Genomic DNA, 24,496 nt, shown 5'->3' with positions numbered 1-24,496 from the left:
AGTCATTCCAAATCAAAGTGACCCTATAGGACAGAGTAGAACTGCCCCACAGGGTTTCCAAGGTTGTAATCTTCATGGAAGCCGACTGCTACATCTTTCTCTGGCAGAGCAGCTGGTGGGTTCCAACTACCAATCTTGTTTTTTTTTTTTTTTTTGGTTAGTAGCTGAGTGCTTTAACCACTGCACCACCAGGGCCTCCTTAGACATTGTCATTCCAAAGCCCAAACCACACCCGTTGCCGTGGAGTCAATTCCAACTCATAGCAACCCTATAGGACAGAGTAGAACTGCCCTAGAGGGTTTCCAAGAAGCGACTGATGGATTCGAACTGTCCACATTTTGGTTGGCAGCTGTAGCTCTTAACTACTGCACATTAGTCTGTAAGAAATCTAAATTAAGACTGGAATTCTTTTTTAATGACTTACGTTGCTACACTTTACTTCTTTAAATGCAACTGCTTGTTGAGCCTGGGCCACACGGGGACCTGGGCATATAGGCAGGTTATGATAGGGAGGGTACCATACTGGGTAGGGACATCCCACTTAGCTTGGTGGCTCAGGTAAGAATTCTTTAGGAGGAGAAGACCCAGTCAAGTTTTACAGATTCAGGAGAAGGGAGGACATTCAGGCAGAGAAAGGGCCGAGGCAAAGGCTGGAGGAGGGAGATGCTGCACTGTGAGGTGTGTGGAGGGGCTACAGCTTTGAAAGTCAGCCAACCGGGGGCCCCAGGTGTAAGAGTGAGGCGAGCAAGATGATCCACAAACCAGACCACCGATTGTGGCGAAGGTCAAGCCAGCACCTGGGATCCGTCCGCCGCTTGTCTTGAGCCAGAGCCTCCAGCAGAGGGCGCGCAGGCGATGTTGCGATAACGCCCGCGAGCCGCCACTCTAGCCAGAGCCTGGTCACAGAGTCGCGCCGCTTCCGGCCCCGCGGCGGGGAAGAAGTCGGAAGTCTGGTGGGTTCTGGGCGTCGAGATGGAGGAGAGCGAATACGAGTCGGTTCTGTGTGTCAAGCCGGAGGTTCATGTCTACCGCATCCCGCCGCGGGCCACCAACCGTGGCTACAGGTGACCGTCTGCCGCCAGGCCGGGCTAGCCCTGACTTAATCCCTTCCCCGCCGCCACGACACACCCACTGCGGGAACCGTGGATGGATCCCGACCAGTTTAAGGGCGAAAGGGGAGACAGTATTGGAGCTTCTTCCAGTTCAAGGCCGGAGCAGGGAGGGAGACCCAGACTTTCGGCCGTCTCATGCCGACGCCCTGGCCTCCCGGCGGCGGGAAAGGCATTAAAGCTGTGTCTGGTGCTTGGGGACCCCGGTGGGCTGTCAGGTACCCTAAGCTTGGTGGGGGAGGGGAGGAGGTGGTGTCACAGACTTTGTCTTTCTGCGCTGAGCGATGGCTTTGAAGGGATCCTTGAAAAGCCTTAAAAGAGGAAGGGATCCTATCACAGGCGGAAATTCCCGAAGGGAAGGGAGGGAGTTCAGAACCAGCCAAAAGGACTCGTCCTGGGGAGCTTTAAGCTGATGGCTGAACCCCGGGGACCCCTCCCTGCCCAGCTCCCTATGCCCTAATTTCATCCCTGATCACCATCTGTAGGAGGTAGAGAGAAATCCAACCGCTCTGCTCTGGTGAAATTTCGCTTGAGACGAGTAAACACACGTGCTCCTACGTGTATAGACTGTCTCTGGAGGGGAACTCAGGAGACTGCCAGAGGGGAAAGGTAGGGGAGGGAAACGGGATTGTAAGGAGACTTCTGTTCATCCTGTACCCTTTTGTTCTGTTTGCATTTTATTGCCATATGTATGTATTACCTATCGAAAGAAAATGGAAAATTTATTAAAACAAAAAAAGATACACCTGATACAGACAACCTAGCCTATGGCTATTCTGTGCCACTAGGTGGTGGTGTGGGGGATGCTAATAATTTTGGTGGTGGGCAACATTGATGGCAGTGTTTGTCCAAGTAATTTAGAAATACAAGATTGGCCTGCACCGCAATAACGAGGGAGTGTCCCCATTTCTGATCTCTTGTTAGGGCTGCTACATCTATGACATAATTTAAAAATAGTATGAAAATAACAATAGTAACAACAACTAAAACACATTTGCTTCTTATACATCCTGGAGGTAATGCTGATGCCCTGGAATATCATCAGACTGGAAATGGGCCTGCAAACCAGGGATAATCATCTACCCCATCCCCCACTGGGTCTTCAGTAGGATTGGTTGGGACCCTCTTGGTCTCCAGAGACCAAGCAAGGGCCAAGGCTGTCTGGTATGGCATAGAGGAAACTGCCAGCTTCTGCATTTCAACCTCAGCTCTGCCCAGCCTGAATCTAAGGCCTGTTGCCCCAGTAAGAGGAACTGAAACTCAGTTTGCTGAACTGTGATTTGAGAGTTTGCATTGTGTCTCTCAAAACAACCTGTGTCTGCAGTTAGAGTGTCTCATGGGAGTTCTTGAGAGCTGGCACGTGCTTAGGAATTTCCAAGAAAAGCCTGCTGGAAACACCCAAGGATCTTGTTGTTTGGAGGTTTTATCAAGCTCCTTCTTAGAACTAAAATGTGAAGTTCTTTAAAAGAGGCAATTGCTGTAAGTCCATGGTTTTCTGGGTTTCTTTCTGCCAAGGATACCTTTGAGAATGTATTTCTTGAGCACTCATTCACTTTTCTCATGCGTACTGTTGCTCTCCTTTTCCCATTATTGATTGCTCCCCTCTGCTTTTCCTCCAAGATGGTCTCAGTGGTCCCAAGTGGTTGCTCTGACCACCGCAGCCTAGCAGTGTCTTAGAGCAGAAACAATAGGCCCCAGGAGCTGCTTCCGTACGGAAGGGAAACTGGAAGTCCCATTTCAGAGAGACGGTCTCTATCATCTAGAACAGGGGTCGGCAAATGAGAACCCACTGTGTTTTTGTATGGGCCGCAAGCTAAGAATGGCTTTTACATTTTTAAATGGTTGAACAAGATTTAAGAGAATATTTCATGATGTGAAAATTATCTGAAATTCAAATTTCACCACCCAGAAAGTTTGCTTGTTTCATTTTTTGCCCATCAAGTTTTACTGAAATATGCTGAGTAGAAAATATTTGGTTAAAATACTCAAAGCACCAACTTGTTCACATATTATCTGTGACTGCTTTCGCTCTACAGCACAATAGCAGAGTCAAGTAGTAGCGACAGAAACTGTATGGCCCTTAAAAGCCAAAAAGATTTACTTTCTGGCCCTTTACAGAAAAAATTTGCCCACCCCTGGCCTAGAACTAGCAGCCCACATGCCCTTCCCATTCTTATCCCTGGCAAGGGAGTAAGGGAGCAGGAACCTCTGGTGGCGGCTCAGTGATTTTTGTCCCCTTAGGGCCGCGGAGTGGCAGCTGGACCAGCCATCATGGAGTGGCCGGCTGCGAATCACAGCGAAAGGGCAGGTGGCCTACATCAAGCTGGAGGACAGGACCTCAGGTAAAGGCAAGGGAGGCCTGCGGGGGGCTGAGGTGCCACATCTCCCACTTTATTAAGGGAGAGGCAGCCAGGGCCTGGCTAGGCCACTCGGGTCATGGGAGCCTGTTCTGGAAGTCACAGACCGGAGTATATGTCTAAGCTGCCCCTACCTTCATTGTAGAAACCACTATCCCCAGGTGTAAAAGGGAGTGTTTTCTGTCAAGAAGCACCCATTCCTTTTGGAGTCCTTAGGAAAATACTAGTTTTAGAGGCCAAGGAGAGGACACCTGCAGATTGATCCCAAGTAGGAAGCCCTGGAGCTTACCTTGAAGACTGAGTGAAGTTGCATAGTCCCCTGCTGCTGAGCCCTGGTTCTTACTCAGGAATTCTGTTTCTCTGCTAATGGTAGCTCCCCAGATCTGACCACACCCGCTAACTGAAAGAGCTGGAAATCCTCCTAGTTGTCTCTTTTCTCTGGTAAGAGGACAAGCAAATCTGGGCTCTGTTGGGATCAGCTGGCAGATGTCACCTTTAGGGAAATATTTCCAGAAGTCCTGCATCACCAGCGCCTCTGGGTGCGCTGTGAGGATGACACTGCCAGGAGCAGTCCCAGCCCTGGGACCTGGGGCAGGGGTCATGCACAGTGCCTGCTCAGTTTCGTCCCATGGCATTCGATCATAAATTTTTTTAATATATAAAGGTGTTTCCTTTGTGAGGCAGAAGAAAGGTGCAGGGATTTAGAGGCAGAACTGGCTGTCTCGTCTCAGAACTGTGCCACTTCTGATTGAGCTGTGGGACCTTGGCCTCCTTTTTGTTGTAATGGAGAGCACATTCCTCCTCCCCAAGGCTGTTGGAAATGTTAAATGAGCAGATATTTGTTGAATTGCTTTGTGAACTGCAAGGTGACCCAAAACGTTGGTTTTGTTCGTCTGAAACATGGGGTTAGCAGAGTGAGTACTGGCTGCTGAGGAGTTTGAAGAGGCAGCTGCCATGGCTGGGACAGAACTCTGGCTGTGAGAATTGCCTGTATCACAAGGGAATGGCAACACCTGTTCTCTGGAAACCTTGGGAACTATGACTTTAACATGACCACCTAATGTCACAGCCACTGCTCAGGGCTGAGTCTCGCCTGCAGGGCCCACCCTAATATGCTCTTATCTCGGGGTCATGCCTGCTAAGTCATACTCGGCTCTCGCTTTCTTTTTTTTTTAATTATACTTTAGATGAAGGTTTACAGAATAAACAATTAGTACACATATTGTTTTATGACATTGGTTAATAACCCCATGACATGTCAGTACTCTCCCTTCTTGACCTGGGGTTCCCAATTACCAGCTTTCCTGTCCCCTCTTGCCTTCTAGTCCTTGCCCCTGGGTTGGTGTGCCCTTTTGGTCTTGTTTTGTCCTGTGGGTCTGTCTAATCTTTGGCTAAAAGGTGAACCTCGGGAGTCACTTCATTACTGAGCTAAAAGGGTGTCTGGGGGCCATACTCTCAGAGTTTCTCCAGTCTCTGTCAGGCCAGTAAGTCTGGTCTTTTTTTGAGTTAGAATTTTTATCTACATTTTTCTCCAGCTCTGTCTGGGACCCTCTGTTGTGATCCCTGTCAGAGCAGTCAGTGGTGGTAGCCAGGCACCATCTAGTTGTACTGGACTCAGTCTGGTGGAGGCCGTGGTAGTTGTCTGTTAGTCCTTTGGACTAATCTTTCCCTTGTGTGTTTAGTTTTCTTCATTTTCCCTTGCTCCTGAAGGGTCAGCTCTCGCTTTGCATTGAGATAATGGGTACATCACTCTAGGCCAGGGTTTCTCAGCTTCGGCACTGTTGACATTTGGGGCCAGAGGAGTTTTTGTTGTGGTGGCTGTCCTGTGCTTTGAGGCATCCCTGGCCTCAACCCACTAGATGCCAGTAGCACTCCCCCAAGTTGTGACAACCAAAAATGTCACCAGACATTGCCAAATGTCCCAGAGAGGGAGGGGGAGTGAAATCGTCCCTGGTGGAGAACCACTACTCCAGGCTGAAGACAGCCGGGGAGTCAGGGCCCCTGGGCACCAAACTGGTGGCAGGCTCTAGCCTGTCGGTTTTGATTCAGTTCAGCTTGACTTCACAGTTACCTTTCAGCCACAGGGCCCAGTAGAAAATATTTGGTTAAACACTTACAGTACTAACAGAGGTCAGCACGTGGGAAAATGGTACCAGTCACAGAAGCTCCCTGTCTTAGTTATCTAGTGCTGCTATAACAGAAATACCAAAGGTGAATGGCTTTGACAAAGAGAAATTTATTCTCTCACAGTTTAGGAGGCTAGAAGTCCAAATTCAGGGTGCCAGCTCTAGGGGAAGGCTTTCTCTCTCTTCCAGCTCTAGGGCAAGGTCCTTCTCATCAATCTTCCTCGGTCTGGGAGCTTCTCTGAGCAGGAACCCCTGGTCCAAAGGACGCGCTCTGCTCCCATGCTGCTTTCTTGGTGGCATGAGGTCCCGTCTCTGCTTGCTTCTCTCTTTTATATCTCAAAAGAGATTGAGTTAAGACACAACCTAATGTTGTAGATTGAGTCCTGCCTTATTAACATAACTGCTATTAATCCCACCTCATTAACATCATAGAGATAGGATTTACAACACATGGAAAATCACATCAGATGGCAAAATGGTGGACAGTCACACAATACTGAAAATCATGGCCCAGCCAGGTTGACGCACATTTTGGGGGGACACAATTCAATCCATAACATTCTACCGTTTGGCCCCCCAAAATTCATGTCCTTGCCATATTTAAAACATATTCACCCCATCATATCATAGCAAAAGTCTTAAATCAACTCCAAGTCCAAAATCCAAAAATTTCTCTTCATCTGTGAAATCTAGAATACAAAGTTATCTGCTTCCAAAGTACAGTGGTGCAACAGCCACAGACTAGACATTTCCATTAAAATGAGAGAGATTGGAGGGAAAGAAGGGATAACAGCTACGAGGCAAGTCAGCAGAACACATTACATTAGCCCGCAAGGCTTTGAATATAATCCTGTTCTCTGAGACAGTTTACACAGTAGCCCTGCCCTCCAGACTCTAGGTATTGGCCACAGTCTCTGGATTTTGAGTGGAGGCCCCTCGGCCCTGGGCTTCAGCTCGACCTTCCAGGCCCACTGGGACAGCAACTCTGCTCCCTCTGCTTTAGGTGCACCATTCTCCTAGTCCATCTGAGTGGTGACTCCACCCTTTGAGACCCCAGAGGTCATGGCCATACCCTTTGAGACTGAGGCAGCTCTGCTTCCTGTTTTCCTTGTCTCTTCAGCTTCTGCTTCCTGGTTTCTTGGCCTCTCGGCTCCTCAGGCCTCAAAGCTCTGTAGCTCCACCAATAAGTGCTTGGAGGCACCTCACTCTGCCAGTAAACTTCAACTGAAAGGCACTCAACTCTCTTGCTCCTTGGGTGAACAAACCTAGCTCCACTGACAGGTGCTCAGAGGCACCCCACTCTGCCAGGAAGCCTCCTGCGCAAAGGCACTCAGCTCTCTTGCTCAATGGGTCAGCTCCAGTGCTGTCTCATGCTGGTCTCCTGGTTCTGCTGCTGCCGGTTCTTTGCTTCTGCTTCTGGCTGCTTGCCCTGTCTCCAGTGTAACAGCTCTCCTCACTTCCTTCAGTGTCTTCACCAGAGTTGTCTTTGATGTCCATAATTCTACCAACAATCTCTTCAAGGCAATGTAGGCTTTTACTATTAGGCACTTCAAAATTCTTCTAGTCTCTATTTATTCAGTTTCAAAACTGCTTTCACATTTTAGGTATCTGTTACAGCAGCACCCTACTCTCAGTACCAAATTCTTAGGCTGGATTCTCTAGAGAAGCAAAACCAGTAAAGTGCATAAATATATCTATAGAGAGAGGTTTATATCAAGGAAATGGCTCATGCAGTTGTAGAGGCTACAATGTCCGAAGTCCGTGGGTCAGGATAGAGGTGTCTCCTGATTCATGGAGCCGCAGAGCTTGGTGAACCCAAGATCCGGAGGTCAGAGAGCCTGACGCTTGCTCACAGGCTGCAAAGATCGATGAATCCCAAGATCGGCAGGCAAGACTGCAAGTAAGCTGCTAGCTCAAATCCTGAGATCTGGAGGTCAGACAAACAGGGACCAGCTACAGAATTCAGAGTGAGCAAAAGCCCATGAGCCTTACCAGAATGTCTGCTTATATTCAACGCAGGCCGCATGCCCAAAACTCCCTTTCAACTGATTGGCTGTTCACAACAGATCCCATCATGGGGGTGATCACATTGTATCAAATCTCATCACGGAAGTGATCACAACATCGTACGATTGCCAAACCACTGAGAATCGTGGCCCAGCCAAGTTGACAGATAACCTTAACCACTTAACCATCACATTCACCAAGAGTGTGCTGCACTGTACCATGGAGAGCAGTAGTTGACGAGACGCTCCTGTAAAACCAGTCTTTTCCCCTTCTCCAAGATGGAATTAAATTAGTATGCTTTAGATTTTCCTATGGATGGGCAAACTTCCTTCTGTCTGCTGGGCTCAGCAGTACTTCCTAGAGCCCCGCCTCAGATCTCAGGCCTTTCTTGAAGATATGATTTACCTAACCAGGGCTTGCCTGCCTCAGGGCCCTATAAGGGTTCAGGTAGGTAATGTACGTGGTTGAAGCAGACGGAATATATATATAGAAATGTGTGTATGTGTGTATGTATGTATGTATGTTATAGATTGAATTGTGTTCCCCAAAAATTTGTGTTGTAAATTCTAACCTCTATGCCTGTGGTTATAAACCCATTTAGCAATGGGTTGTCTTTGTTATGTTAATGAGGGAGGATTAGTGTATGGTATATCTTGAGTCAGTCTCTCTTGAGATATAAAAGAGATTAAACAAGCGAGAAAAGCAGAGATGAGGGAAGAAAGATGCCAAACCACATGAAGATCACCCAGGAGCAGAAACTTAAAAGAGACAAGGACCTTCCTCCTGAGCCGACAGAGAGCCTTCTCCTAGAGCCGGCACCCTGAATTCAGACTTCTCATCTCCTGTGAGAAAATAAATTTCTGTTTGTTAAAGCTATCCACTTGTGGTATTTCTGTTACAGCAGCACTAGATAACTAAGACAGTGTATTTTAATAATTTATTGTTGTTGTTGAAAAATACACAGCAGAACGTACACCGTCTCAACAATTTCTCCACGTACAATTCAGTGATACTGATTACATTCTTCTAGTTGTGCAGCCATTCTCACCGTGCTTTTCCGAATTGGTCCTCCCCCATTCACATAAACTCACTGCCTGCTAAGTTTCCTATCTAATCTTTCGGGCTGCTGATGTCAGAGCTTTTGATTTTAAGAGAAGGCAGAAATCTGGATTATTTTACATGTAATCTATGTTAAAATGTTTGACAATGAAATAAAACAGTTAAAACTGGGCTGGGTTTGACCACCTCTGACTGAAGTCTTTCTGTAGTTAGATTACCTGTGTGTTCCCTTCAGCAAGACTGGGTTTGATTGGAAGCCCAGAGGGAGGTTTCCCTGTCTGCCTCACTCACAGGGCCGACCCCAGTAATGGGATAAAGTGCCAGGCTGGGAGGGGCTCATGGCTTCTGGCTCACCTGGCCTTGTGCTTTCAGGGGAGCTCTTTGCTCAGGCACCAGTGGATCAGTTTCCTGGCACAGCTGTGGAGAGTGTGACGGATTCTAGCAGGTACTTTGTTATCCGCATCGAAGATGGAAATGGTATGTGTGGGTCTTGGTGCTTCCTCTTGAGAAGGGTGTTTTCCTCTGCCTCTGGAATGTGGGCTTGATCGCATGTTGTCCCCAGGGCGACGGGCGTTTATTGGAGTTGGCTTCGGGGACCGAGGTGATGCCTTTGACTTCAATGTTGCGCTACAGGACCATTTCAAGTGAGTGGTCCCTGGAGACACATGCTCATGTCTCCTCCCTCCTTTCCCGGGACAGAATGATTTCCCAGGTTAGGATACCCAGTGATTGTGTGTGATTTCTCTGCTAGCAGAGCCTCAGGAATACTCAGGAGTTCTCCTTCAAGGCAGTCCCCTCTTCTCTCCACTCAGCCAGTCCCCATCTCTGCTTTGAAGTCACCTGCTTTTCCTGAGACCCATCTCTGCCATCCTAGTCAGCTGGCACCATGAAGGTGTCGGTCACATCTCTTCCCTCACCTGGCCCTGAGCTAGGCTTATTTGGCCTTCCTGGGCCTGCTCCTCCATGAAATAATAAGTGTTGGTTGGATTCTCAGGCCACCCAACAGACACCCTGGTAATCCTTTAAGAAGCTAAAATACGGGCTGGGAATATTGCTCCCCACTTCTGCAGTGCTCCCTACCGGCTGCCAGAAAGTAGAGGGTGCCCAGCTGCTTGTGTGGGCGCCTCTGGCTCTTCCCTGACCTGGTGCTCTGCCGGGGTGGCTGCTGGATGGATGGTTGTATAGAGGGTGGGAGACCTTTGTGTTACTCCCTACCTCCTGGGCATTTCTCTGGTCTCACCGTCTACCTTATGAGCCTTTGGAGGGTGGTAGAGACCATGTCTTAGTTCTGATACCACGTGCTGGGCAGGCAGGTTCTCAAATTTCCTGAAGGCCAGTAGGTGCCACGTGGTGTGCTCAGACCCCCTACATAAATGGTCACATTGAATTCTCATTGCGATTCTTAGGACAAAGAGAATTGTCATCTCGTTTTACTGATGAAGAAGCTGAGGTGCATGCAGCTGTCAGAGCTAGGATTTGAGTTCAGGCCTAACTCCCCACCTGTGCTGTTTTACCACCCTGCCTCAATAAAAGCCTCAGCCTGGGCTGATGGCAGGTAGCGGGTGAGTGAGTGAGTGCAGGGCAGCTGGTCTCTTCCTTTCTCACCTTTCTCTTCTGGTTCTCTCCCCAGGTGGGTGAAACAGCAGTGTGAATTTGCAAAACAAGCCCAGAACCCAGACCAAGGCCCCAAATTGGACCTGGGCTTCAAGGAGGGCCAGACCATCAAGCTCAACATTGCGGTGAGTCTTACCCTCTTTTCACTGTGTTGACCACGGTCATGTGGTCACATGATACTGGCTACCAAATGAAGCCCAGCCAGAATCCATCACTCCTTTCTCACAGTTCAGTTCCATCAATTCAGCAAATGTTTATTGAGTACCTGCCTTGTGCCAGGTACTTCGCCAGGGGTGAACAAGAGGCCTCTGCTCTTAAGAAACTCAGAGTTGAGCTGAGACAGGCAAGGAAAGATGCAGTTACAACTTGGCAGGAGAAGTTCTATGACCAAGGATGCTGTGGGCTCCCAGAGGATGGGCATGTAGCCCAGAGCTGGGGGAGCCAAGAAAGGCTTCCTGGAAGAAGTGACCTGTAAACAGGTAACAGAGATCAGAGAGTGGTTTGAGCAGAGGGAACAGCATGTGCAAAGCCTCTGAGTTCAGAAGGAGCGTTAGTTACATGCCCCGAGAGCTGGTATCTCTGGCTACTAATGTGGGTCAGGAGGGGGTCAGTGTGCTCATCCCAAGCTATATCTTGGCCTCATGCTTGGGGTGAGGAAGAGTTTGGGAGCTCTGGGAAGGAGGCATCCAGGTAGGTGGTAGGTGACCGGCCTTTGATCAGGGGATGCCATGGGCAGAGCAGCTTCTGCTGGTAGTGTTGATCAGGCTCCCTGTGTCTTCATTCTGAGCTGCCCTGTACCTGGCTTTCCCTTCTTTGCACCATGCGTGCAGCAGCCAGTCTCTCTGAGATCAGGAGAAGGTTGGGGTGGACTGGGTTGCTAAGGCTTGGTCTTTATCTGGCTGCAGGGGTGGAATGGGGTTGGGGTTGAATCAGAGCCCTGATTTGGGGGAGCTAAGGATCCAGTGAATTTGTTTTTTGAAGAAACTGTAACCCTAAAATAACACTCTTCCTTCTTACTTATTGTCTCTTTCTCCTCTTTTCTGCTTCATGCTGGTGATGATTTGGGACCCTTGAAGTTGGCCAGCTGGCCCTTAAGAGAAAATACAGGTCAAATCCAGTGGACTGGTTGGGATGTGATGCTTGGTCTTTCTTGGAGGAAACTAACATTTAATGAGCGTCTGCTGTGGGCCAGGTAGTGTTTTTAGGCACTTTCTCATATGAAATAAATCTCCTCCTTTTATAGACGAAAAAATTGAGGCTCAGGTTAGAGAACTTGCCCAGGGTCATAGAGCTAGAAATAACTGGTATGGCTGGATTCACAGGGAGATCTTTGAGGTCTTTGGACTTCAGAGCCGTGGTCTTAATCATTTGATTATGTTACTGCTTCCCATACAAGCCATACAAGTAGGGAACCATGTCGTCTTCATCTTTGAAACTTGCTCTGGTTTGTGGCTCACACTTGGTTTGTTTGTTGCGTTCAACCTTTTATTGAAGTATAATAAAATGCATACGAAAAAGTACACAGATCATAAATGCAGAACTCAGTGAATTTTTTAAAAAACAACATACCCAAGTAAACCAGCACTCAGATCAAGAAGCAGAGTGTCAGCATGCCAGAAGCCCCTCTTCTGCTCTGCCTACCCCGACTAACCACTGTCCTGATTTGGAATACCCTAGATGTTGCCTGTCTTTAATTTTTATGAATTGAATCATACACTTTGTACTCTCCTGCATATGACTTTTCTCTTTCACTCAATATGATGTTTCTGAGATGGATCCGTGTTGTTGCATGTAGTTATTTGTCCTCATTATTGTGGCATATTCTGTGGTAAGAATATACCCAATTTACTTACCCATTTTACTAATGGTAGACATTGGGCAGTTTCCAGTTTGCAGCTATTACAAATAGGGCTCCTGTGGAGGTTGGCGTCCATGTCCTTTGGTGCACATATGTACGCACCTCTGTTGCGGGGTCATAGTTCAGTGTTTGCCTTTAGTAGATTCTTCCCATTTTTCAAAGTAGTTTTACCAGTTTACACTGCCAGCAGCAGTGCATGAGTGTTCTGGTTGCTCCATACGCTTGTCAGTACTGAGGGTTTTCATTGTAGCCATTCTAGTGGGTGTGTAATAGTATATCATTTTGATTTGCATTCCTCTAATATTTAGTGAAGTCAGGTGCTTGCTTTTTAAAACATTCCTGATAGCTTTAGAATGGTGATGCATTGAATACGGCTCAGAACAATCAAGGTGTCAAGGTATGGGATGGCTCTTGACCGTGTTTGGGTTATACAGATGTTTGGGGTCTGGGGATCACGTTTTCCATCTCCCTGTGAGGTTTTCTAATAGCAGGTGGGACTTCAGCAGAATTGACTAATTTGCATTCTTCTCTTCTGTTTAGAACATGAAGAAGAAGGAAGGAGCCGCTGGGACTCCCCGAGCCCGGCCCGCCAGCACAGGAGGACTGAGCCTGCTTCCTCCTCCCCCAGGGGGAAAAGTCTCCAGCCTTATCCCTCCCCCTGGAGAGCAGTTGTCTGTTGGGGTGTCCCCCGCCCAGCCAGCAGTTGTTCCCAGTTCAGGTCAGTGCACAGTAGTGACCGTAAACCAGTTGCCATGGAGTCGATATCTGACTCATGGCGACCCCGTGTATGTCAGAGTAGAACTGTGCTCCATAGGGTTTTCAGTGGCTGATTTTTCAGAAGTAGGTCTACTTCTACAAGGCACTTCTGTGTGGACTCGAACCTCCAGCCTTTTGGTTAACAGCAGAGTACTTAACCATTTGCACCATCCAGGGACTCCAGTGGTGACTGTACTTTCTGCTTAATCTGCCCCAGTGGGTTCCCCTCCCTCTGGCAGCAGGGGCACCGTGGCTTTCTCTCCTTCACTCACTGATCCGCCACTAGTACCTGTACATGTCAAACTCGATCCTGCACACACCAGGTAAGAGGTTCCCCTGCTCCGTGAGTACCCACTACTTATCCCTTCTGGGTGTCTGCCCACCTGGCAGGAACTACTAATTTGTTACTCTGAAGTGGTCAGCATGTAGGTTCCTGGTTCTCTGTGTCGGCTTGTGGGTGATGGAGCCCTGGGCTCTGCTCATGGGGAGCTCATATCTAGTGGGAAGGATGAGTCACAGGCACAGAGACCCAGTGTGTGGGGATGAGACTCACTTCCAGTCAGAGTGATCTCCAGGGGCTTCACAGAAGAAGTGGCATTGAGCTGGGTCTTGAAGGAAGGAGATGGGGGCAGGGACAGTTGGCATTCTCGGCAGAGAGACGAGCATAAATAAAGCTCAGGCTTGTAAACACCTGATGTGTTCAGGGTGATGGCTGCAGCATAAGGTATGCAAAGGTGAGTGGTAGGAAGTAAAAGTGGTGATAGTGTTTGGCACAAGCTCCCCAGTGAGGCCTGGCTATCAGGCTGCTGTGAAGCTGTGAGGCGGCTCCCCCAGTAAGCTGTGCTGGTGCTTCCAGGGTCTAAGGAGAGCCCCAGGGGCTCGTGAGAAGTTAGTGCCTAGTGCCAGCCTCTGCCAGTGCCCAGATGCCAGCCCCTTCTCTATCTCCCTGCCCTGCCTGGCCCAGCTTGATGCTCCCGGATTCCCCAGGCTGGGTGATCGTCACCAGCCTTCTTTCTCCACACAGCTCTTGCCAGATGTTGAGTCCCTGATGTTGGCTCCCCTGGTTAGAGGTTGGATTTCCAACCTCAGCCCTGTGGGGAATGCCCCACAGGAGGAGAAGCACTCCAGTAGCCCCTGCCCTGGTGCCAGGAATTAATTCTTTAAGCATTGTTTCTTGGGGGGGAGGGTCACGGACCACCTGCTTGGCATTGCTTTGGGGTAAGGGGCAAGAATCTGCATTCTTACTGTGCTCCCTATGTTAGTTGGATGCTTACTGAGGTCTGAGAGCCACTGCCTCAGGCCCCGGGTTGCTGGTGTTTTTTGATTTTTTTTTTAAATATTTTTTGTTGTTGTTATTATTGAGACTGTACATAGCAAAAACATACACCAGTTCAAGTTTCTACATGTACAATTCAGTAACATTGATTATATTCTTTGAGTTGGGCAACCATTCTCACCGTCCTTTTCCGAACTGTTCCTTCCTGCCAGTCCATTTTTAACCAGTAAGATGGAGTACCTGGCATTAGGGATCCTGCACCAAGTCCCTGCCCTCCAGAGCCCTCATTCTAATATGTAAGACAAGGCAGTTGGCATGTCTGCAAACAAAATGGTTTCAGATAATGAGTCATGAATAGCTAACATTTATTGAACACTTACTATATGCTCCAAAACCAGACTGCCTGAGTTCAAATTTTAGCTCACCAGCTATGTGATCTTCAGAAAATTGGTCAGTTCTCTGTGCCTCAGTTTCCTCATCTGTAGGATGGAGATAGTAATGGTACCTACAGCACAGGTTTCTTGTAGGGATCAAATGAGCTAATCCAGGTACGGCGCTTAGAATAATACCTAGAACATTGTAATGCTCACTGAATGTTAGCTTGTGTTTGTTAATAATGTCATCATGTTCCTATTCTAAGCACTCCACATTTTAATCTTCCAGTCCTGTGAAGTACTATTAGAGATAAGGAAACTGAGACTTAAGTGACCTGCATGAAGTCACACGGCTAGCCCTGTCTTTCCCCAGGGCCAGTAATGAGGTTCAGATGAGATAATGTATGTTGAGCACTTGATAAATTAAAACTCTATAATCTGTTGAAGGCCCTAGTTTTATGTGGTTTCCCAGCCCAGAGTAGATAAAAAATAGCAAACTGGTAGGAAGGCGGAGGGTGGCAGGCGTGTGGCGTTCAGAAGGGACAGTTGGCAGCTCCTGGGGAGGTACCAGAAAAGCACAAAAGCAGGCACTACAGCCCCATCCTGCCGCCCACCATGTGAACAGACACGCAGCGGTATCAGCAGCTGTGTCACCCTTTCTGGAAGGCCCTCCTCAACCCCTAAACCAGATGTCTGGCACGTAATGTGCACTCAGCAAGTATTGGTTGATCCAGACACTGGACTGAGGGCCTTAGATTAGATGACCTTATGGTTTTAGTGGATGTTCTCCATTCAAGAAGCCAGGACAATAGATAGTAAGTTTTAGATAGATTTTCACCATCAACAGTTAAAAACAAAGTCAGCTTCAGGTATGGGTGATGATGACATGTGATCACCCTCACTGCCCGCCTCCCCTCTACCTTGTATGTGGCTTTCTGCCTTTTCTCCAGGAGCCCCCTGGGGCTTGTGAGAAAATGGTGGAAATGTGGCATCTCATTGGTGCTTTGTTGTCCAAAAACACGTTTCACTGTGGGTCTTCTCAGCCACCTGGAGTCACAGACTGATTTTGGGGTCATTGAGACATCTGACAAAACTGATAAAAAAGAGATCTTTGACTCCTTTGTCTCCTTCTCTTCTTTCCCAACCCCTTGGACATCGATAGGAGGTGCCACCGTGTCTTGGCCGCAGCCCAAGCCTGCCACCGCCGATGTCTGGGGAGACTTTACCAAATCGACAGGGTGAGGAGGGTCACGTTCTCATGGTGGGACTAGGGTCAGGGCTGTTTCTCTAAAAACACGTGGGCTCCATACACCTCCCTTGTGGCTGGTTTGTTCCTACACAGCAGCTCTGATGTGGACATTTTCAGGCTAGCCAGAGCACAGAGCCCCAGTGCCCCTGCTTAGGCTGACACAGTTATCTCCAGGAAGGCTTTTGACTGCTCTCCGCTGCTGGGTGACCTGGAACGACGTTTTGCACATCTTTCTGGTCCTTTAAACCACCTCACCAAATGCTTGGCTTGTCCTCAGTACTTCCCTCTCTCCGCATCTCCCCAGCTGCCCCAGATGAGTGGGCTGAGAGTTAGAAGACCCAGCTTCTAGCTTTGGCCCATCCTCATGGGACCTCTGGTAGGTCTCTTGCCCTCTCTGGCTCCAGAAAATATCAGGCCTTCACTTGGAATCAGGGTGAAAAGATGCCAAATTCCTATTGCACCATCATGTATTATATAGTCTATGTTAGGGGTCAGCAAACTTTTTTTGTAAAGGACCAGATAGCAAATATTTTGCGCTTTGCAGGCCATATAGTCTCTGTTGCAACCAGTCAACTCTATTGTTGTAGCATGAAAGCAGCCACAGATAATAAGTAAATGAATGAGTATGGATGTGTACCAATAAAATTTTGTTTACAAAAAGAGGCAGAATGCCCAGTTTGGCCTGTGGACCATGGTTTGCTGAACCTTAGTCTGGAACATTCAGGGACTGACTTCCTAGAGCTCTTTCTGCAAAGAGAGAAGATAACTTTTATCTGCTTTGTATTTTCAAACATCTGACCCCCCCACATCTCCCTATCTTCCTTTTATAGGTCAACATCCAACCAGACTCAGCCTGGCACAGGCTGGGTCCAGTTCTGACCTGAGCACACTCTTTTCCTCATACAACTTCTGGAAAGGAGCCACCTCATCTGGGACATAAGAAGGAGGATGAAGCGCTCCCTGCTGGCCCCTGTGTTTGGAGCATGACTCTCTCCTCCATGCCTGGCTCCTTTGACAGACTGGGCGCATTAAACAGTCAGTTGGCACCTTGTCACACTGGTTGGTGCCTGGGATCCCAGTATGTGACCAGAACACAGGAGAAGAAAAGCTGTAGGAGCCCCATCCCTTTTGTCCTCTTGCCATGAGAGAGACTCCGAGGCTTGACTTCTTCCATCACAATGACCCATATTAAACACAAGCCCCAAAAGCAAAAGAAGGGGTTGAGTTTGCTACCTGGATTCACATCAGCCCTTCTCAGGGTTTACATGTGTCACGTGATCGCTGTTCAGAAGAGGGGCTTTCTGCACTCTCTTTGTCTGTAGTCACTTAAGGAGGCTTCCTTCCTGATTTCTAGCAGGTTTATAGGCCGCAGCTTGAATAGACAATTAGGAGGGGAGTTGGGAGTATTCAGTAGCTTTTTATTTCCTTTTTAATATTTGCTTTGCAAATGTGCTGATCTGCCCTAACTCCTTGTCTTTGCAAAAGGGACTGCTTCCACGGCGTGCCCCAATAGGAGCCTCTGAGACATTCCCCTGTCAGCGCAGGGCTGCCCTGGGCCTCAGGAAGCAGTGCGCAGCTCTGCCAGGGTGCCTGGTTTCCATGTCTTCAGCCCAGGCGGGCAGTGCAGGGCCGAGGCAGGCGCTGAAAGAGGATGGAACTGTTTGGTCAGAAGGTGGGAACTCGTCTCATGGAGGTGCGTCAGCCCTTCTGTCCGCTGGCAGCTCTCTGGGGCTCACAACGCAGTTCCTTGGCTGACTTGGGTTTTCTCCTTGGAGGTTTCTGAAGTGCCTTGTCTGCAGACAACCTCTTTTTTTCTCCTTCAGGGACTGTCACTGACAGACAGGAGCTCAGAGTGAACTGGAAGTCTAAGGTTGCTTGGATTACTGGTTCATCAGAGATAATTTTATCTGAGCTCACCTCTGAAATTCCTTTTATTGACTCATCTTACCTCTCAGCTGAGAGATTTCTTTTGTGAAGGGTGAAGACCATGAACTGAAAGAAGTGTTGGCCTGTTTGTGGGACCAAATTTCTAAGATAAAGAAATAATAAATTTATTTCTATCAATATATGTCAAAGATGCAAGTATTTTTAGCAGCATGGCTGCTAAACCTTATTTCAAGATGCCCCAGCTAGACTGGCAGCCACGTCTGTCACCACTGAGCACACGTCTAGGTTTAAAGTCTGGGGCCAGGGTGTCAGCTTGGCCAAAGTGAGAGTTAGACCCTAATGCCCTGAGCCAGCCAGACACTTCTTTACTGTGCATCTAGAAGAGCACAATCTGTGCACCATCCTTGGAACTGTTGGGACAGCAGTTGCTCACATCATTTTCTGTAGGGCCTAATTCTCTTGTGGAACTTTGGGTACGAAAGGTTGTGCTAGAGCATCTGGCTCCTTGCCTTCTGAAGTGAGGGGGGTCCTGCCTCCCACCAAGACCTCCTTCTGGAGGTATCTCTCTAAATAGGAGGGGTGTTCAGATGCACGGAGGTAAAAAAAAATATACTGCTCTTGCCTGAGGATTCTGTAAGAAAGATACAGCCTTTATCATTGGTTTTGGAGACAGCCATTCTGGGAAATACACAGTGTTGTTATTGTTAGCTGCCGTCAAGTCGGCCCCTGACTCATGATGACCCCACGTACAATAGAAGGAAGTGCTGCCCGACCCTGTGCCATCCCCATGATTGTATGTGAATGGAACCATTGTGAGTGTAGGAGAAGAGAAACAAAAATTGAGGATCCTCTTGCCCATTGAATAAGGACAAGGCAAGCATCAGAGGATTCTCGGTAATAAGCCTGTGTGTATTTCACATCACATTACTTCCCACCTGGACGAGAGTTACTTTTTTCTAAGTGCTTGAAGGTTGGAAATGAGAAAGCTTAGACAGAGGAAGCCCTTCATTAGAAGTTACTGTATTCCATGGAAGGTTCTGGACACAGACCTGAGCTTTGGATCTAGACTCCCCTGGTTAGATGTGTGACCACAGGCTCCCCCTTCCTTAACCTCTGAGCGCCACTCAGGTGAGGCATACAAAGCATTAGCAGGTGCACATTGGATAGTTTGGCTTTAATTACTGTTACCTAGAGTTAGGTTGCCATGAGTTGGAATTGACTTGGTGGCAACTGATGGGTTGGTGTAAGATACCAGACCTGTTAATTATGAGGAAGAGGAGGAGGCAGCTGATAAGGAAGCAGCCATTAAGATCTAATTGAAAAGTACCTCGAGTCTGGGGCAAGGAACAGTTTGGTGCTCTCTGTCACCAACTGAAAATTTCTTGTTACAGGCGCAGGATCCTTGGGAAAACTGAATATCCAACCAGGAACCCCTTTGTTACACTCCTGACTGGAGCTTGCAAATTGGTGGGGGTAGGGGTGGGAGGTGGATAAAATGGATGACAGGAGATAGGCATTGGTTTGGGGGTCTGTGAGACCTAAGCTACTCTCTGCACAATGGGAGGATTTAGATACGCTGAGAGGTGTAGCGGACAGACTCAGGTGGCCCCAGGGGGGGTTATCCACTAGGCAAGGGAAGCACGGTGCTTACCTTGCTTACCAGATCATCTGTAGTGAACAATTTCACATCTTTTCACCACATCAAAGATTCTGCTTCTAGGTCTGGGTGGCATCTGTCTCTCTCCCAACTCCACAGCACCTTCCTACAGAATAAAAGCCTCTTTTCAAATTTACAATCCCTGACAGGGGTGGATGACCCAGTAAGCAAGGTAGCACGAGTTTACTTGTGCTTACTTACTAATCTGTAGTGAGCAATTCCACATGAATTTCATGTGAATGATGTGGTGAAACCTATGTGAAATTGTTCACTACAGATAATAAGCAAGTTAAGCACTGGGCTTACCTTGCTTATTGGATAATCTACCCCTGGATGGCCCCCATGACCTCCACTTCCTGGGATTCATACTCTTGTGTAGTCCCCTCCCTTCAAATGTGGGCAGAATCTGGGACTTGCTTCTAACCAATAGAATAACACAAAGGTCATGAGATACTACTTCCATGATTATGTTATATAAGGTTGCAATGTTTGTCTTGCTTAGAGACTCTTGCTGGTTTTGAAGAAGCCAGCTGCCATGTTGTGCGCTGCTCTAGGGAGAGGCCCATGTGGCAGCAGATGGTGACATCTTGCTAAGAGCCTCTGAGGAACTGACGCCCTCAGTCCAACAGCCTTCCAGGAACAATCCTGCCAACGACATGTGAATGAACTTGAAAGTGGATCGTTTCCTAGTTAACCTAAGATGATGCCACAGCATCATCCGACACCTTGATTGCAGCCTGTGAGGACCCTGAACCAGAAGACCCAGAAACACTGCACTGGATTCCTCACCCTCAGAAACCGAGAGAATCAACGTATGTTGTCTTAAGTCGCTAAGTTTTGGGGATTTGTATACAGCAGTAGATAAGTAATAGAGGCTATTTCCAGTCTTTTGCTATGACAAGCAATATTACAGGTGATTTTAATATTTTTTGTGTTTTTCTGTTTTTAAATTTACCTGCTTTGAATCTGTTATTGTTGTGTTCTGTCATTTCCAACTCATAGTGACCTCATGTGACAGAGTAGAACTGCCCCATAGGGTTTCCTTGGCTGTAATCTTTATGGGAGCAGATCACCAGGTCTTTTCTCCCGTGGAGCTGCTGGTAGATTTGAACTGCCAGCCTTTCGGTTAGCAGCTGAGCACTTAACCATTGCGCCACCAGGGCTCCTCTTTGAATCCGTAATCAGGAGAAAAATCCTAAACTTTAAAATATCTTCTGACATTCAAGCTGCTGTGAGGAAAAGTTGGTCTTGTCCCTCCTCCAGCCCACTCTGCCCCCAGAGCCTCAGCTCGCCCTGCTCACTCCCTGCTCAGACACTTCCAAGTACCTATTCAGTGGCTACTTACCACTTCTGCGACTTTGGTTACATCTCACTGTGCTTCAGTCTCATTTGTTAAATAGGGATGAGTACCTACCTCAGGGAGCTCTGGCAACACAGTGGTTAAGCACTTAGCTGCTAACCAGAAGGTCAGTGGTTTGAACCCACCAGCCACTCCATGGGAGAAAGACGTGGCAGTCTGCTTCTGTAAAGATTACAGCCTTGGGAACCCTATGGGATGGTTCTCCTCTGTCCTGTGGGGTCGCTATGAGTCAGAATCGACTCAACAGCAACAGGTTTGGGTTTTTATTTTTATTTTTTAACATTACCTCAGTCACACTGTGGTGGCTTGCATGTTGCTGTGATGCTGGAAGCTACGCCAAATACCAGCAGGGTGACCCACGGTGAACAGGTTTCAGCAGAGCTTCCAGACTAAGACAGAGTAGGAAGAAAGACCTGGTGATCTACTTCCAAAAATTAGCCCATGAAAACCTTGTCGATCACTACAGAACATTGTCCCACTCACTTGCTTTGGACGTGCCATCACGAAGGATCAATCACTAGAGGAAGACATCATGTTTGGTGAAGTAAAGGGCCAACAAGGGTGAGGGAGACCCTCTGTGAGATGGATTGGCACAGTAGCTGCAATGATGGGCTCTTGAACATGCTGGTAATCATGAGGATGACACAGGGCCAGGCAACATTTTGTTCTGTTGCACGTAAGGTCACCAAGAATCAGAGTCAATGGCAGCTATCTCCCTATCTACCTACCTCAGAGGGAAGGTGGTTGTAATGGTGAAATGAGTGTAGGTATTAAGTGCATAGAACAGTGCCTAGCACAGGGCAAGCATTTCATAAGCAATAGCTGCTACGTTGGAAGCAAGGGGAAAGTAAGGCCCAAAGAAGCATGTTAAGTGGTCTCCTAGGGCCATACAGCCTGTAAATCTGTCCAAACTTTTCCACACAGATTCCTACTTCAAATACCCTTAGCTCTCCTCTTGTGTTAGTTATCTATTGCTGCGTAACTATATTACCACAAACTTAGCAGCTTAAAACAACACGCATTATCTCACAGTGTCTGTGGGTCAGGAGTCTGGGCATAGCTCAGCTGAGTTCTCTGCAAGGTTGCAGGAGCCCTGGTATCACAGTGGTTAAGCACTGGGCTGCTAACCAAAAGGTCAGTGGTTCAAACCCACCCAGTGGCTCCATAGGAGAAAGATGTGGCAGTCTGCTTCCGTAAAGATTCCGTTAAACCAAACTCATTGCCATCGAGCCGATTCCGACTCATAGTGACTCTGTAGGACAGAGCATAACTGCCCCATAGGGTTTCCAAGGAGCAGCTGGTGGATTCAAACTGCCAGCCTTTTGGTTAGCAGCTGAGCTCTTAACCACTGTGCCACCAGGGCTCACCATAAAGATTACGGCCTAGGAAACCCTGTGGGGCAGTTCTACTGTCCTATAGGGTAGCTATGAGTTGGAATTGACTCAGCAGTAATGGGTTAACTGTAAGGCTGCAATCATGGTGTAGGCCAGGGCTAGGGTCTCATCTGAAGGCTTGACTGGGGAAGGATCCATTTCCAAGCTCATGTGGTTGCGGGCAGCATTCAGTTCCTTAGTAACTACTAGATTAAGGACTTTAGTTTCTTGCTGGCATGTCTTATTGATGGACATAACAGTTTTTCTAACTTTTTGCTATTAAAGTCAGGCATTTTAGAAAGGCTTTCCAAGTTAGCCTTCAGATATCCAGCAAATGCAGTTAACCAGAATGCCTGTCCTCTAAGCCTCCTGGTTAATGTGGTTTTGCTGATGGTGGACAGAGTCCAACCCAGCCTAGCACCAGGATTTGGCAGACGTTTGGCCCTAGCAACCTTGTTTCCCAGTTACCTGAGTTGCAGATTTAGAACCCTCCACAGTGAGCAGGTGAGCACCTGACATAACTCCCTTCTGGTTGCTGGTCCTGAGGTCATTGGGCTGGCTACCACCTGGTTATGGGAAGGAATGACCAGTGGGTGACAGCCCTGGGGATTCACATGATCACAGGCCAGGCTGAGCTGAGCCACAGAGTCAACACAGCAGGGGACCCAGGCTCTTCACATAGAGGAGTTAGAGGCCTCCCAAAGAAGCAGATGTAAGTATGTGCCTCCCTGCAGGAGGGAGACCCAGGACTTCTTGAGCCGGCTCCTGTGGCTTCCAGGTTTAAGAAGATCAAGGAGAGAGGAGCTGTTTGCTATCTTCCCTAAAATCTCGAGTGAGGCAGCATGGTGTAGTGGAAAGGGCGTGGAATTGGAAGCCACTGAGCTGTCTGCTGTGTGTCTTTGGGCAAGTGCCTCACCTCTCTGAGCCTCAGTCTCTTCTTTTGTAAAATGAAGGTAATCTTCAAACCTGTTTCACAGAAGCGTTCAGGGAGGACTGAGGACAGAATGAGAAAGTGTGAGAGGAAGCAGCCAGCACAGCACAGGAGCACAGCCAGTGTAGGCCACCTGGGAGGTGGAGGTACTGGTGGAGAGGGGCCTGGGCAGGACAGGCAACAGGCTGGGTCCTCTGAAGGGAGGGGTGGGACCTGAGCCCAGCCCCTCTGCTGGGAGGAGCACTCTGGAGTGAGTGAGTGAGCAAGGGCTCCAAAGGGACAGGCCGGATGAGAACTGGACTGGTGGGGCTGTGAGCCTGTCAGGTAGGGACCCAGCAGGTCTGGAGACTCCAGCTGGGATCACAAGCCAGCCATGCATGGTCACCTGGGGGCAGGCTTTACAGCAGAGGTCAGCCCTTCCACAGCCGGGCCAGGACACTTCTGGGAGACTGGGCCCTTCTCCCAACCCTGGCTTCCCCCTCCCCCTAGACCCTAGGGATTGACCCAAATGTCCCTTGAATCAGCCTTGGCCCAGGCCACAGCCTTGCCCGCACCATTAGCAGCCTCTAAAACCAGGTTCCCCTTTGATAAATATAAAGCTCCCCCTTGAGTCAATTCCAGCCCATGGTGACCCCATGTGTGCAGAGGAGAACTGCTCCATAGAGTTTTCAAGGCTGTGACTTTTAAGAAGCAGATTGCCAGGCCTGTTTTACAAGGTGCGTCCGGGTAGGTTTGAACCACCAACCTTTCAGCTAGTGGTCCAGCACTTAACTGTTCACGCCACCCAGGGACTCCTTCTACCATCCTGGAAACGCAGAACTATCGGTCAGGGCCTGAGGGTGTTTCTTTCTGGGCATTTATTGTCCTCCAGACATAAAATTCTAAAAATTACACATGCTTTTTCAAACAAATCACACTTCTTCCTCAGCTCTAGGTTCAGACTCGCCTCCCGGTTTGAAAAGGAGTGATTTGGTCCAGTGCTTTCAAGTACAGAGAGAGGTTGAGGTCTGTGGGGGGTGGAAGGTAACATTATTACTGTAGAAATAAGCACCAGACTTCCACAGCGCTGTGTTTTCGTCTCAAAAGCATGGTTTCCTCTATAGCTGTATCCTAACAACAACAACAAAGGCTGGGCCAGGGATTGCAGGCACTCTCCCTGCAGCCTGGCTGTGTTCCGATCCTGCGTTGCCACCTTGCAGCGGCGTGACCTTGAGCCACTTGCCTAATCTCCAGTTTCCCGCTTATGCGAAAGGAGATAATAATCCTTCTGTGCTCGGTTGCCCGGAGCAGTCAAAGCGCTCGTGTATGCAAAGCCCTCAGCACCATGCTTCATGAACCGCTTTATGAACGGTGCCGGCAAGCTCACAGCTCCCGCTCGCCCCACCCCCGTCCCAGGGCGCGCCCTCCGACCCGGGGCGACGCGGGAGCGCGGGTGGTTCCGGCGCCGGCTCCGCCCCCGTCCCCCTCGCTGCGGTACGAGGCCGGCCCCGCCCAGTACTGCCC

At 48.6% G+C, this 24,496-nt stretch overlaps 1 protein-coding gene across 2 annotated transcripts; it reads left to right on the top strand.

Annotated features, from left to right (window-relative positions):
* Positions 1-927: 927 nt before the first annotated feature.
* Positions 928-20,239, top strand: NECAP2 (NECAP endocytosis associated 2). Of its 2 annotated transcripts, XM_004377209.2 has the most exons (8): positions 928-1,064; positions 3,351-3,451; positions 9,031-9,135; positions 9,221-9,302; positions 10,289-10,397; positions 12,671-12,848; positions 15,699-15,774; positions 16,616-20,239. In XM_004377209.2, the coding sequence occupies exons 1-8, from the start codon at positions 973-975 to the stop codon at positions 16,662-16,664; spliced, it is 792 nt and encodes a 263-aa protein (XP_004377266.1). In that variant the 5' UTR covers positions 928-972; the 3' UTR covers positions 16,665-20,239. The 2 variants fall into 2 exon arrangements, with proteins under 2 accessions (XP_004377266.1, XP_023587921.1); XM_023732153.1 differs by lacking the exons at positions 15,699-15,774; positions 16,616-20,239 and adding an exon at positions 11,349-11,464 and having other exon boundaries at positions 12,671-12,692.
* The last annotated feature ends 4,257 nt before the right edge of the window (positions 20,240-24,496 follow it).

The sequence above is a fragment of the Trichechus manatus genome, unplaced genomic scaffold (assembly GCF_000243295.1).
Source record: "Trichechus manatus latirostris isolate Lorelei unplaced genomic scaffold, TriManLat1.0 scaffold00048, whole genome shotgun sequence".
Classification (NCBI taxonomy): Eukaryota; Metazoa; Chordata; class Mammalia; order Sirenia; family Trichechidae; genus Trichechus; species Trichechus manatus.
Note: the sequence above shows the minus strand (reverse complement) of the source record. Positions and strands in the feature narration are given on the sequence as shown.